Source organism: Podarcis pityusensis, assembly GCF_964106645.2.
Source record: "Podarcis pityusensis genome assembly, chromosome: 2".
NCBI classification, from domain to species: domain Eukaryota; kingdom Metazoa; phylum Chordata; class Lepidosauria; order Squamata; family Lacertidae; genus Podarcis; species Podarcis pityusensis.
The window spans coordinates 18,921,415-18,937,160 of NC_138029.1; the positions used below are offsets into that span (position 1 = coordinate 18,921,415).

At 45.3% G+C, this 15,746-nt stretch overlaps 1 protein-coding gene across 4 annotated transcripts in view; it reads left to right on the top strand.

Annotated features, from left to right (window-relative positions):
* Window positions 1-15,746, top strand: part of STXBP4 (syntaxin binding protein 4) — a 161,689-nt gene that overhangs the window by 22,470 nt on the left and 123,473 nt on the right. For all 4 annotated transcript variants that reach the window (XM_080994538.1, XM_080994535.1, XM_080994536.1 and 1 more), the window contains 5 exons: window positions 2,171-2,277; window positions 2,809-2,980; window positions 7,594-7,672; window positions 10,525-10,619; window positions 14,273-14,369. In XM_080994538.1, the coding sequence (XP_080850664.1) occupies window positions 2,171-2,277; window positions 2,809-2,980; window positions 7,594-7,672; window positions 10,525-10,619; window positions 14,273-14,369 (550 nt within the window). The remainder of the gene's footprint in view (window positions 1-2,170; window positions 2,278-2,808; window positions 2,981-7,593; window positions 7,673-10,524; window positions 10,620-14,272; window positions 14,370-15,746) is intronic.

Genomic DNA, 15,746 nt, shown 5'->3' on the forward strand with positions numbered 1-15,746 from the left:
GCACAGCAGAAGCAGGAGGCCCCATTAGCTAAAGTGGTGATTCAGGTTAAGAACAGTTTCAGGTTAAGAACGGACCTCCAGAACGAATTAAGTACTTAACCCGAGGTACCACTGTAGTGGGAATAAAATACAAGCTTCACCTACAAGGACCCCTTCTGTATATTTTGCTCTCTCTCCTAAATCAAAAGCAGAGTTATCAGGCTGAAGTGCGGGTGGCGCTGTGGTCTAAACCACTGAGCCTCTTGGGCTTGCCAATCAGAAGGTCAGCAGTTCGAATCCCCGCGATGGAGTGAGTTCCCGTTGCTCTGTCCCAGCTTCTGCCAACCAATCAGTTCGAAAGCATACCAGTGCAAGTAGATAAATAGGCACCGCTGTGGCAGGAAGGTGAACAGCGTTTCCGTGTGCTCTGGTTTCCATCACAGTGTCCTGTTGAGCCAGAAGTGGTTTAGTCATGCTGGCCACATGACTTGGAAAGCTGTCTGTAGACAAACGCCGGCTCTCTCGGCCTGAAAGCGAGATGAGCACCGCAACCCCATAGTCGCCTTTGACTGGAATTAACCGACAAGGGATCCTTTACCTTTACTTTACCTCTACAGACAAACACACACATATAGTGCAGTACTGCTGCGACCCTATTAGTTCAGAATGCATGTAAGGGTACCAACATTTTTAATAGGCTCCCATTTCTAAAACCTCTTCCAGGGTGTCCTGTCCGCTGAATAACTGTAGGAATGATGTTGTGGAGAATTTGGCGAAATTTTTGAGTGACACCATGAAATAACGTCACCATATATCTTTAGAGCCACCTTTGTTCCTCATGATGTCTGGATAGTTTTACCTAAAAGTGCCTCCTACCTGTGGTGTGTTCTGATCCATGTATACAACACACTCATTCTATGCCAATAAAGGAGACTGAATTGATAAAACCTGCCTGCCCGTAGAAAACTTGTGCATCTGGGACAAGGCTCTGCTCGAATTCCTTCTTCTAATATGCAAGCTGAGAGTTGAGGTTTTTTCTTCTTCCTTTGTATTCCATAGAAGGTTTTTCACTGTTGGCTGCTGCTGGTGGTTAAATTCGTTAGTCACTTGTCACACACTTGACCTACCACATACTTAAAAAACAGAAACACAAATACAGCATAGTATTAATTTATCCTGGAGAAGAGAAAACTGAGAGGTAATATGATCGCCTTCTTTAAATATCTGGAGAGCTGTCACATGGAAGATTGAGCAAGCTTGTTTTCTGCTGTGGGACCCAAACCAGTGAATTCAGATACAAGAAAGAGAGTCCAACATAACCATGGGTAGGCAAACTAAGGCCCAGGGGCCGGATCCGGCCCAGTCGCCTTCTAAATCCAGCCCACAGACGGTCCGGGAATCAGCGTATTTTTACATGAGTATAATGTGGGCTTTTATTTAAAATGCATCTCTGGGTTATTTGTGGGGCATAGGAATTCATTCAGTTTTTCCCTCCAAAACATAGTCCTCCACATGCAGCTGCTGGGTGACCTTGGGCTAGTCACACTTCTCTGAAGTCTCTCAGCCTCACTCACCTCACAGAGTGTTTGTTGTGGGGGAGGAAGGGAAAGGAGAATGTTAGCTGCTTTGAGACTCCTTAGGGTAGTGATAAAGCGGGATATCAAATCCAAACTCTTCTCTTCTGCTGAAAAAGTTTGCTGACCCCTGAGCTAAACATTAGGAAGAACATTCTGATGGTAAGATCTGTTAAGCCGTGGAACAGGCTACCTCAGAAGGTGGCAGACTCTCCTTCATTGGAGGTTTTTGAGCAGAGTCTGAATAGCCACCTGTCGTGGATGCTTTACCTGTGATTCCTGCATTGCAGGGGGTTTACTAAATGACCATTTCGGCTCTACACTTCTATACAGTCATACCAAAAACCACATACAGTTCATAAACTGAGCAGAGCAAGGGGCAGAGATCAGCCTGCTTCAGTCGGGCAGTTATTTATACCAGGCACTCTGATTTGTTATTTATTTGTAACAAGAGTCTGGCACTCTTATCAGATCAAATCTGGCCCTCCCCTTCTCTAAAAGGCAATTTGACAGACTGCACAACCTTGGGAGTTTATAAATTTGGAGAGTTTGCCTTGACCTCTTAAGGCAACTTGATTGCAAAAACAAGTGCCAACGACTGTCCTTGTTCTTGCTAGGATGGTCGGCTGAGAGCTGGGGACCAGCTTGTTTCCATTAACAAGGAGTCATTGATTGGAATCACCTATGAAGAAGCAAGAAGCCTAATCAACAGAACAAAGCTGAGGTAACAACTGCCCTAAAAAACAAGTCCTCTGAACGTTGCATTTTACATCTGTCTGTCTTCCCTAGTATAGATTTGGTTGATTTATGTCTCTAGCCCTCATGATGAGAGAGAGGATTTTGGATATGTGTTGTTGGAAATGCTAAAATACAGAGCTGTTAAAAAGAACTCCCTGTCTTGCGGGCATAAATCCTGATACTTTCAGGCGCTGTGATTTTCCAACGGTTTGATCCCAGCCCCATAGACGCACTCCATTGTTTCCCAAGACAGATGCCTTCTAAGCGCAAACATTCTGGGCTGGTAACAGCACATTAAAAACATAAGACCCTCGCAGATTTGCCCTCCTAGCCATCAAGAACAAGGGGAATACTTAAAAAAAAGTTGGTGCAACAGATTTCTGTCCCACTGAATTTTATTGACCTGCTAAACATCACTTGCTGCCTGACATATTTTGATCATTACAGGGAGGTCTTCATTATTTCAGGAAGAATGCAATGTACAATACTTGTGTCCAACCTGTGACTTCATTTTTAGATCTAACTCCTCGTGGGAAATTGCTTTCATTCGACGTGAACCTCTTTCCAGTCAAGCGGAAACTGCGCCGCCCCCCTCCAGCCTGTTAACTTCGGATGGATATGGACTGCAGCTTCCTCCATCTTCATCTCCTAATGAAAACATTGACTCAAAGATGTCTATTCTGAATGTGGCAAGTATTCTCTGAAAACCAATTTAAGGGTCGTCGGTTGACAAAGGGGCAGCGATCAGCAAGCAAACTGCTAAACTGGATAGATTATCCAAGTCCTGCTTGTTGCAAATTTCACAGGCAGCCAGTTGTTTTAGCAGAAATCAATTCCTTGACCTCCTCACTTACACATCAGTCTATATGTTCTTTCAGAAGGCACAAGTGACTGGCAGTGCAGTCCTATATATGCCTAGCTTGGAAGTGAGCCCCGCTGGCAGGGCCGGATTTAGGTTTGATGCGGCCCTAAGCTACTGAAGGCGATGGGGCCCTTTATATGTCCAGCTGTCCTTTGTCAACAACAAATTGTCACTGTTTTTTGTGTTGAATATATGCTATACAGTGGTACCTTGTCTTACAGACGCTTCAGGTTACAGACTCCGCTAACCCAGAAATAGTGCTTCAGGTTAAGAACTTTGCTTCAGGATGAGAACAGAAATTGCGCAGCGGTGGCACGGCAGCAGCAGGAGGCCCCATTAGCTAAAGTGGTTAAGAACAGTTTCAGGTTAAGAATGGACCTCCAGAGCTGTTCGACAGTGGAATTTGCTGCCAAGGAGTGTGGTGGAGTCTCCTTCTTTGGAGGTCTTTAAGCAGAGGCTTGACAACCATATGTCAGGAGTGCTCTGATGGTGTTTCCTGCTTGGCAGGGGGTTGGACTCGATGGCCCTTGTGGTCTCGTCCAACTCTATGATTCTATGATTCTAACAAATTAAGTTCTTAACCCAAGGTACCACTGTATGATAATTTATGGACCTAATAGGTATCTAAAGCCATTTGCACATGCAGAATGTTGGCACCTTATATATAGAAATGAGCAAACCGGTGATATTTTAGGGAGCAGGCTAGCAGGCGAGGCCCATTACTTACATCATAGGAGCCTACACAACACAAAACAATGTTTCTATATGTAGGTTTTGTTTTATTTGTTTTTTATCTTATATTTTGAAAATGCACATCCAGTTTTCCCCCCCTTTTTGGGGGGGGGGCAAGAAAGTGGGACCCTAAGCTATAGCTTGTTTAGCTAGTCTGTAACCTGAAGCGTATGTAACCCGAGGTACCACTGTACATAAATCCGGCACTGCCTGCTGGGTTCAGTGGGACTTGTACCCAACCACGTACACATAGCAGTGATGGGCAGCTGGCAGTCCTATGGTGAGATGTAGCTCTCTGTGTAATTTTATGCATCTGACAAGGAAGGGAGGAAGAGAGTTGTGTTACTCGCCCAGTTTTGACTTCAACCAACCACCAGTGTGCATTTCATAAATGATTGGCCCTTAGCAGAAAAAAAAGGTTCCCCATTCCTGTTATATAGGACAGCAGCCTCATATAATTGTAGAGTTGCAGGGGACCCCAATGGTCATCTAGTCCAACCCCCTGCAATGCAGGAATCTTTTGTCCAATGTGGGGCTCGAACCCACAGCTCTGAAATTAAGAGTCTCATGCTCTGCTAACTGAGCTATCCAAAGGTTGCCCCGCCCCCCCCCCCAGTCGAAAGCTCACTTTCATTTATACCATGTGTGCCCCGACACACATATGTTCCTTATTTTGGTACATTAAAAATAAATAAATCATCAAATCTTCCTTTTCTTAAGAAAAAACTCACCTCAATTTATACTGAAGTTTTCTTGTCTGTGTTGGTCCGATGGAACATAAGTGGCAACCAGGGTTTCTTTTTGTATGTAGGCAAATTCATGAGCTCCACCAGCTATTGAAATATGTTGAGATTTTGTAACTTATAAAGTAGCACTATATGTGTTGGCAGTTAAGAAGTTCAGGAGAAAAGAACTAGATAAAATAGTCAATTGCAAAGGTCATTCGGACATTTAAGCTGGCTCATTCCACCTGAGAACCCCTTGCTCTTCTATCGTATGCAACAAATAATTTTTAGGAGACGTGATCGTGGTTTATTGTATCTGCAGTGCCTGATGTTTTATGGTTTTTTATGGACGCAGGTGGCGCTGTGGTCTAAACCACTGAGCCTAGGGCTTGCTGATTGGAAGGTCAGCGGTTCAAATCCCTGCAACGGGGTGAGCTCCCCTTGTTTAGTCCCAGCTCCTGCCCACCTAGCAGTTCGAAAGCACATCAAAGTGCAAGTAGATAAATAGGTACCACTCTGGTGGGAAGGTAAACAGCGTTTCCATGCGCTGCTCTGGTTCGCCAGAAGCGGCTTAGTCATGCTGGCCACATGACCCGGAAGCTGTCTGTGGACAAACGCCGGCTCCCTCGGCCTATAGAGCGAGATGAGCGCGCAACCCCAGAGTCGTCCGCGACTGGACCTAACGGTCAGCTTTACCTTTACCTTTATGGTTATTGTTGCTTTTCTCTTTGTTCCCTTTGTGAATGATGCCATGGCCGTTGGCTAGTGCAGTAAAGTTGATGATGATGATATGTTAAGCTCTTCCTCAGTTCAAACAGTCGAGAGGAAAATACATTTTTTAAATTAAAAAGGAAAGAAAGAATAAGGAAGAATTTCTCTGCCAAGCGTGCTGTGTGGCTTCTTCCCACAGCCAGCATCCTGTCATCTTTCTTAGTATGGAGGAAGTAAGAAAGTTTGAACAGACACATGATTCCTCCTTCTCCCCACCTCCCTCCCCCCCCCCAATAAAACCCCAAAGCTCTGCATGAAAAACATGCTCTTCTTTGAAATATAATGCTAATACAGCTGGAGAAATTTCAATGAACTGAATAACATTTTTATACCATTCTGTTGGATGTCCTCTTTTAAGCATTATTTCGATGAACTGGGAGTCTATTTGGATCCTAAGCATGCTTTCTTTGGAGTACAGTATTTTTCGCCTTATAGGGTGCACTGGCCCATAGGGCGCACCTAGGGTTTTTTTGGGGGGGGGGAATAAAGGGGGGAAAATTATTTCCCCCCCAGGCGTGGGGCTGGGGCAGGGGAAGCCCGAGCTTCCCCCGACCCCAGCCCCCAGAACAGGCTGCTATCCGCTCCCAAGGATCGCGGATAGCTTCCTGAAGCCTGGAGAGCGAGAGGGGTCGGTGCGCACCGACCCCTTTCGCTCTCCAGGCTTCAGCGAAAGCCTGCATTCGCCCCATAGGACGCACACACATTTCCCCTTCATTTTTGGAGGGGAAAAAGTGCGTCCTATAGGGCGAAAAATACGGTAAACTCCATCAGACACAAGAGGAGCATAGATATGCATAAGACTGTACTCTTTCTCAGCACTGTTGGGTATAAACAGCTCCCTCGGGAAATGACAAACAGACGGAGGAAAGCAAAACATGATAGGTCATACATTACATTGTCCATCCCCTTGCATTAGATTTGCAACCTGAATTTTTCAGGAGTCTTGCATGTCGCTGAGATGTGCCTGCACTGTAATGTATAAAGCAGAGTCCTTGAAAAGCCATGAACACGTGGGAGCCAGTGTGGTGTAGTGGTTAGTGTGTCAGACTAGGAACCTGGGAGACTAGGGTTCAAATCCCCACTCAGCCATGAAAGCTCACTGGGTGACCTTGGCCAGTCACTCACTCTCAGCCTAACCTACCTCGCAAGGTTGTTGGGTGGGTAAGATGGGGTGGAGGAGAACCATGCACACCATTTTCAGCTCCTTGTAGGAAAGGGTGATACGCAAATGAAATCAATCAATCAGAGCTTCCCTGGGACACGTGATCAAATGTTCCCTTGCTCCTTTTTTTTCCAGCCGTTAACACTTTCTAGAATTCTGTGACACAGTACGAAACAGTGGAAATTCTCAATGCTACTGGTTTTTTTGTCAGAAAAGGACAGGGATCTGTCTGGCAAGAGCTATACGTTCCCTGATGGAAAACCTCTACGTGCCTTTTGCGTAATAAATGGCACCCAGTTCCTGCTTGGGATCTCCTCATTCTCGGGACCACCACCGTAGCCACTGTCTGTGTAGAGCTACTAAGAGAAATTGGACATTTAAAAAAAAGCCATGTCAGGGAGGTAGGAGTGTATTGAAGCCTTTTTCCAGCCTTGGATCCAGCGTGGAATTCCTTAGCTAGGGGCCCTCCGTCGGGAGTTGGCTTTTACCAGTTGCGCAGTACTTAAGGTTGCCCACATATCTGATGGAATGCAACCTCCCTTTCTTTGTGGCTGGCGGTTTGGCTTGGTGACCACGGATTGGTCCGGCCTGCCAAATTAAGTTCCTTTTGGCTTCTATAGCTTCTCTCACTCTCTGCAGTTAACAGTGTCCCTTCTAGCGTGGTTGCATCACTGCATGAGTTGATAGGGTGGGGATGGATTTCTTTGCAGCGGCAGGCAGAGAAAAAACTAAATAACCATGGTTTATTCCAGCTGTTCTGGGGCTGCTTGAAGAACAGTCAATACAGACCACTCTTCCAAAGCTGCTTAACATAATTCTGTGGGTGCATGTTGCAAAGGGAACCAGTTTCTTTTAAAGCTTTTGCTATGTATTGTATATTCATCTGAAGTTTAGATAAAGCATTAGGCAGGACTTCTTTTATGTAATCAGCCTGTGTGTGTGTGTGTGTGTGTGTGTGTGTGTGTGTGGTTTTTAATGATATTTGTTTGTTTGGTCCTTGACCTACTTTACCAGAAGGCACCTCCTTATTTTGTGTTTTTTCTTTCATAGACGAAAGCCGGATCCAAGAAGAGAGAGCAATCTCCCGCATTTTCTGCAAACAACAGTACCGCTGATGCATCTGCTGGGGGTAAACGCTCACTTCCTTGCTTTCTCATCACATAGTTGCCATTACCTTTCTCACAGGAGTAGCATTTAATGTGTTTACTTTTCCTTTAGAAAAAGCCTCTATTATGCACCAATTGTTCCCCTAACACGAATGAATGGATTGTCTAGCAGTCCCTTTCCAATAATGGCCATTGACTATTTTGTGGGATGGCTGAACAAGGATGGATTGTCCTTGCTTGTAACCAGCAAGGACAATGCACCCTATCCTTGCTCATTTGTCTTCTACAGCTATAGGATTGACACCTGGGGTTTGGGGCTGTGGGTGCCAGGGCCTGGTCCAAAGCTCATGATGTAGCGACCTTTCTGAAGCTAAACATATCTGGGTCTGGCTAGTGAAAGGATGGGAGACCATCAAGGAGGCCCATGTAAGTCACCTTGAGTGCCATAACGGAAAAGATGTGAGATATAAAGGGTGGCGCTGTGGTCGAAACCACTGAGCTTCTTGGGCTTGCCAATCGGAAGGTTGGCAGTTCGAATCCCCGTGATGGGGTGAGCTCCCTTTGCTCTGTCCCAGCTTCTGCCAACCTAGCAGTTTGAAAGCACGCCAGTGCAAGTAGATAAATAGGTACCACTGCAGCGGGAAGGTAAACGGCATTTCCGTGCGCTCTGGCACTCATCACGGTGTCCTGTTGCGCCAGAAGCGGTTTAGTCATGCTGGCCACGTGACCCGGAAAGCTGTCTGCAGACAAACGCTAGCTCCCTCGGCCTGAAAAGTGAGATGAGCGCCGCAACCCCATAGTCGCCTTTGACTGGACTTAACCATCCAGGGATCCTTTACCTATAAAGGGAGTAATAAATGGTTTTCAAAGTCTGTTTCAGGGAGTACCAAGGTTGCAGGTTCGATCCCCATTTGGGGTAGCTGCGTATTCCTGCATTGCAGGGGGTTGGTCTAAATGATCCTCAGGGTCCATCCCAACTCTACAATTCTATGAATATGGGGTTGTCCATAAGCTTCCTCCCTGAGAATATCTGTAACGCTGGACAAGCTTGCCCTCCATGACAGCTCCTCCCTAGAACACCCTCCCATCAAATGTCAAGGAAATAAACAACTACCTGACTTTGAGAAGACATCTGGAGGCAGCCCTGTATAGGGGAAGTTGTTAATGTTTGGGGTTTTACTGCGTTTGATTTGTTGGAAGCCACCCCAAGGGGCTGAGGCACCCCAGTCAGATGGGCGGCATACAAATAAATTGTTGCTGTTGTTTGAGTATATTCTAGGATAAGCCCTGGTTTCTGCAGCAGTAGTTCCATTCAGTAGGCCTGGCTGGAGCCCTGCATGAACTAACGCTCCCAGAATGCTTTGCAATGCCACACCAGGCACCATTGGCAAACAAATAGACATGGACAGGCTTCCCTGGAAGTAGGCAGATTGAAAACCTGTCAAGCTTATATAATTAGTAATCAATAGGCTCACTTTGGCACAGCATGGTGAATAACACCGGCGTATCTGAAGATCCAGTTGCCATAGAAACTTAAGTATTTTCCAGTGCTTATAGGACTCTGCACTTAACATATGTTTGCCACGTGTATATTAAGGATATAAAATGAGTGTAAAAGCACCTTGCATTTTGTTTTCACATTTGCCAAAGGTTGGGTAGGAGGCAAGGGCTCAGGCATAGGCAAAATCCTTGTTTTACCTCCAAGTCGCTTCTGCCTTATGTCTTAAACAGGCAGTAGGCAGTTCATGTGTGTACGTATAGCTATAGATGCAAAAATGTGTTGGGGTATTCTAAAAGCACATGCACCTTGGGTGGTAGAATACTGTATGGGTTGTCTAGTGTTGGTACAGTCATGCTTGCTCAACCATGCATATAACACACCGGTCCGGAAAGACCTACATAGGCTCCCAGTACATTTCCGAGCACAATTCAAAGTGTTGACGCTGACCTTCAAAGCCCTAAACAGCCTCAGCCCAGTATACCTGAAGGAGCGTCTCCACCCCCATTGTTCAGGTCACTGAGGTCCAGCACCGACGACCTTCTGGCAGTTCCCTCAATGCGAGAAGTGAGGTTACCCTGTGGAACGCCCTCCCATCAGATGTCAAGGAAATAAACAACTATCTGACTTTTAGAAGACACCTGAAGGCAGCCCTGTTTAGGGAAGTTTTTAATGTTTGATGTTTTATCGCGTTTTTAATATCCTGTTGGGAGCCACCCAGAATGGCTGGGGAAACCCAACCAGATGGGCAGGGTATAAGTAATAAATTGTTATTGTTACTGTTATTGCTATGCAAATATGCAGGCTTTGGGGGATGTTTTAGAAAGTTTTGGTGACTTGGCAGGAGTCCAAAGAAATGCCCCCTCACCACAAAAAAGAAATTATGTGCATCTGTGCCACAGCCTGTATCAACTTATTTCTCTCTCTCTCTCTCCCTCTCTCTCTCCATCTCCTGTTTCCTTTTGATTGTTTTTTAAAAGAGGTATCACAGGTGCAAGCCATGTGCCTCTCTCATGATATGACCGTTCATGTTTCAATAATGTCTGTTTGATCCACAGCCCATCATTCCCCAATTATCCTCCAGGTTTTTGTGTGATGTTCCCACACCCACACAGACCCTCATATCTTGGCGGGTTCATACAGGAAGGTCCAACTAGTATTTCAGCAGCATCCATCAGTTTCCATTTGAGATCTGTAATAAACATTTAAATTGCATCTTGCTTACCATTTAAAGGGGGGAGGATAACAAACACGAGTTGATTCTGGTATTCAGGTGATTAGCTCCAGTTGTTTGAACAGCAGGAGTTCGGAACACATCCTTCAGGAGAAAAAGTTCCAATTAGATTTCCAATTAATGTGCAACCTGTTGTCTCTTAGCTGTTGGCCCCACGTGGAGCGATGATTATGGACCACAAAGAAGGAAGATTTCCCTAAACCCCACTGTTCGTCTCCAAGCAGATAAACTAGAGATGGTAAATATCTTCTGTCTTATTTTTTACCTTTGTTCCTGTGGCAATTTGGTGACAGAAATTACTTTTCCACACGGGTAAATAACACTCGTGAGGCCAACGGTTTGCTGTGCTGAATCGACATGAAATTATGATGAAATTATTTAGCAAATATTGAAATGGTCTGGCTGGATGAAAATGTTTTTAAGCTTTGGATGCTACTCTTTCTGCTGCGATTTCCTGTCCTAGCAGCAGAACTGCCTTTTGCAAATGTTGCAGGAACCTTTAGCCCAAATCTAGGGAAAGTCGTGCTTGAGTTCCCATTGACTTTATATCCCATTAATTTCAGCAATTTACTTTGGCTCTAGCAATTTACTTTGGCTCGGGACCCTTGTTGTCTTTCCTTTTAAAATATTTTTATAGTCACACTAGCTTATTTCTAGCGATCCCTAAAATTTGCAATATATTACTGTAGGTCTGCAGCCAAAGTAACTGGAAGATTCCCATTTTGGCCAGGACTTATGAGCACTTTGTGGCAATGACATGAACTTGTAGAGCTTTTGTTCTTCTTGCCAAGTAAATGAATTTCAGCAAGGACTCTTTGGACTCACAAAGAGAGTGGCAGGGACTGAATGCTTGTGTGTATTCAGATCCAAATAGAGGAGTTTACACGTTAACGCAGATGAAGAAAAGGATTAGAGTGGCATCAGCAAACTTTTTCAGCTGGGGGCTGGTCCACTGTCCCTCAGACCTTGTGGGGGGCCGGACTATATTTTTTTTTGGGGGGGGGGGAATAAAAAAATGAATGAATTCCTATGCCCCACAAATAACCCAGAGATGCATTTTAAATAAAAGGACACATTCTACTCCTATAAAAACACGCTGATTCCCGGACCGTCCGCGGGCCGGATCAAGAAGGTGATTGGGCTGGATCCGGCCCCTGGGCCTTAGTTTGCCTACCCATGGATTAGACAGTTTTGGAGCCACATTTTCTGTTCGAAATGGTTGCAAGAACGTTCACAGTGGAGGTGCCATCCTGCAAGTCCTTCTCCTTCCTCATTCCACCCTGTGTGCAATGAAAGCGAGTTGCAGGTTGGCTTCCTGAAAGGAATTGAGCAGAGCTCCTCCTGGGTGCATTGCTGCTGAATATGTTGCAACAGGCTCCAGGCCTTGGAGGAGCAGGTGGGTGGGAGACCTTGTGTTAGAGTAAGGTTTCCCAATCTTGGGTCTCCAGCTGTTGTCGGACTACAACTCCCATCATACCCCAGTGGTCGGGGATGGTGGGAATTGTAGTCCAAAAACAGTGGGAGACCGAAGTTTGGGAAACCCTGTGTTATAGCATGGATGGGACTCTGATTGGAATAAATAGCTTGACTTCGTTGAGCATCCTTGCCATGAATGTGGCTTCCCTGAATGGTGGCTACATGGAAGGGCCAGATCCTACTTAACTCTTATTAAGCACTACTCCACAATGTGTTCACTCCCTCCATGCAGCAAGAGCAGGATGCCATCCAAAGATTATTTCCCGGAAGAACAATATGGAAGCCTGTGATTCATTGTGAGTTTGGAGCAAGGAAGTATATTCAAACAGGGCAGCCTTGCTTGTACACACATTTATTTGTTTTTTAAACAGCTCCCTATGGCTGTTTCTCATTTTTTCCCCCAATCCTAAGTTACGTTTGCCGCATCTCCCTATCAGTTTGCTATGTCCATAATCATATAAAAACCTAATGAAAATTCACCAGTATTTTTGGGTGCCTTTTTCCTCATATGCATGTTTCGGGGGCGTTACTTTGCCCAATTTGCACATTTTCCTGCAAGCAGCCTTTCATAATGCAGTGCATGCATACGTAAATGTTTGTGCACTTTTTTTGGGGGGGGGGGAACAGCTCGTGTATTCTCTTAGAAAGTGTGAGCTCTTTCCTGTTAGTGAAGATCAAGTCGAGGGTAACGGACACCCCTTGCTCCTTCCTCCTATTTCTGAGTTGGAAAGTTGTGCTAGCAAACTATGGCAGGAATTTGCTGGAGATTTCATGCTTAGGGGCGTTTGTAACCCAGCAGATAATAGAGAAGTTGAAGTCTCCCATTAGTAAAATTTCTTCTTTCCCTGAAACACCTACAGTTTGAGAGGAAAATGTTTTGGGTATCAGTGCTACAGTTTTCCCCCCTTTTCAAGTGCTTTCATCAAAGTTCTGCCGCCGCCTTCTTCCCCAGCTATTTCCCAAAGTTATTTTGCTAAAAAGATCTCATTTCTCTTTTTTGTGATACCTTCTTCTCTCAATTCATCTATACCGAGAGCAGGAAAATAAGGGGGGAAAGAGCTGCGAGGGGTAGACCACTTAAATATTTATATCGTTTTTGTGTAAGTGCTTGAAGATTGAGCTTCCGAATTTGCTCTTTCTTTCCTTTTTTTCTCATTGTCAATTGTTTGTTTTAGGAGACTATGTGCTGATGCAACCCACACTTGAGTTGCATATGCCTCTTTTCAAATCTCCTCTCTTTAAAATCTTTGTTTGGGTGCCAGAAAATGGCACTGTGAATCAGCCGGGCTGCTTTATCCCCCGGCTTATCTTACTTTAATAGGTAACCCACCCACCCAACACCTAGAAGAAGCACCATCTACTTCCCGCAGCCTCCCTAACCTTTTCAGTAAGAGCCTGTTGTAATGAATGGAGGTTTCAGACTGGGCCGCTTTGGATTGTCTCTAAAAAGCGCCCGGGACTCTTGCTTGTTGCGCACACGCCCTGATACATCGTGTGCTTACTTGGCAGCCACTAGCAGACCCATTAAAACATCACAAAGAGGATGGGTTAGGCAGCAGAGAAAGGATAAACCGGTGCTTATGTCGTTCTGGGATAATGTGCGCAAAGCACTTTGAACGCCCCAGAGTACCACGTAAATGCTTTTTTTCTTTCGCGAAGGCATTTTGCAGAATCAGGGTTTCAGTTCCGCCACAGCACACTTACGAGTGTATGTAAAACTTTTCTCTCTGTGGATGTATAGGAACAGATCAAGGGAGCCCAACCCAAGGGTGCCAAATATTGGGGGGGGGGGGGGTCAGCATTGCCACACATAATTGATAACGAAACATAGCAGCTGCACAACATTTGAATAGTAATGCCCATCTAATATTTTATTGGGGGAGACCTTTGTAAAGAGACCTCAGCCGCGAGGAGTTGGCTTTTATGGAACAGATGCACCCATAGCTGTCAACTTTTCTTGCGAGGAATCCTATTAGGGATAAGGGAATTTCCCTTAAAAAAAGGGGAAAGTTGACAGCTATGGATGCACCCCATCATCCAGTGTTGGAGAAAGGAAATAGAAAGTGTGTTAGTGGATTATTATTATTATTATTATTATTTACATCACACCTTCTTCTCAGACTGGAAAGGCGACTTAAGCAAGTTAAAACAAGACAGATTATTTTTATTTATTTATTTATTTATTTATACATACATACATACATACATACATATATACATACATACATACCCTGCCCATCTGGCTCGGTTTCCCCAGCCACTTTGGGGGGCTTCCAACAGAATATTAAAATACAATAATCTGTTGAACATTAAAAGCTTCCCTAAACAGATAAAAGGAGGTGCAATGTTCCATCATTGTCAGATAGAGAATTCAAACCCCTGTGCTTTTTCTCTCTCACCAAATCCCGCTTCTAGGCTCTGAATTATCTCGGGATTCAACCCACAAAAGAACAGCAAGAAATCCTAAGGCAGCAGCTCCCAAAGGATCCTAAAGGAACAGTGTCTTTTGGAGGTAATGAAGTGAGTTCTAGGAATATGGTAACAGAGAATGCTGCATAAAAAAGCCTTCCTCGCAGTGTTTGGGTGATACTTGGTTTTCGACATTGTGATAGATCAACAGCTAAACATCGCGACATTCTGAAATACAGTGGTGCCTCGCAAGACGAAATTAATCCGTTCTGCGAGTCTCTTCGTCTTGCGGTTTTTTCGTCTTGCGGAGCACGGCTATTAGCGGCTTAGCGGCTGTTAACGGCTTAGCGGCTATTAACGGCTTAGCGGCTTTAAGAAAAAGGAAACAAACTTGCAAGAACTCGCAAGACGTTTCGTCTTGCGAAGCAAGCCCATAGGGAAATTCGTCTTGCGGAACGACTCAAAAAACGTAAAACTCTTTCGTCTAGCGAGTTTTTCGTCTTGCGAGGCATTCGTCTTGCGGGGCACCACTGTATCACGATGTCTGAAAGAAGGATGGCGCTATGGAGAAGCATTGGCTGGCTTCACGGTTCCTCCACATCACGATTTTTGCATGGCACACACCATGATTTGCGATATACAGTGGTACCTCAGGTTAAGTATTTAATTTGTTCCAGAGGTCCGTACTTAACCTGAAACTATTCTTAACCTGAAGCCCCACTTTAGCTAATGGGGCCTCCTGCTGCCGCCGCACCGCTGGAGCACAATTTCTGTTCTCATCCTGAAGCAAAGTTCTTAACCTGAAGCACTATTTCTGGGTTAGCAGAGTCTGTAACCTGAAGTGTATGTAACCTGAAGCGTCTGTAACCCGAGGTACCACTGTATTTTTAGGTCAAAAATTAGGAAACTGCTATCATGATACAGTCATATCTCATGTTACGTCCGCTTCATGTTACGTTCTTTCAGGTTACGTCCTGCAGCGACCCAGAAGTCCCGGAAAGGGTTACTTCTGGGTTTCACCGCATGCGCAGAAGCGCAAAATGACTTCACACGCATGCGCAGAAGCGGCGATTTGCAACCCGCCCGTGTACAGACGCGCCTCTGTGGGTTGCGCTCTTTTCATGTTGCGAACGGGTCTCCGGAATGGATTCCGTTTGCAACCAGAGGTACCACTGTATGGACTTCCTATTGGATTTGGATGATACATCAATATATCTCCCAGCCCTATTCATTACAGTAATAAACAGTGTTTAGGTTTGACCACACAAGGCTCTGCATTGTCATATTGTCGGCTACTCTCACAGTTTGCTTGCTTAGGGCTAGGAGCCAGGGAGCGGAGTCGAACGCAGTGGCAGCACGGCCCCAGCAGCAAGGGAAAGACAGGGGAAGGCGCCCCCCCTCCAGCCAGTTGTGGCAGCAGCAGGAGGAGCTGCCAGCACTGAGCTGCCTTGTACCCGGCTCCATGTTCACCCTCAGAACA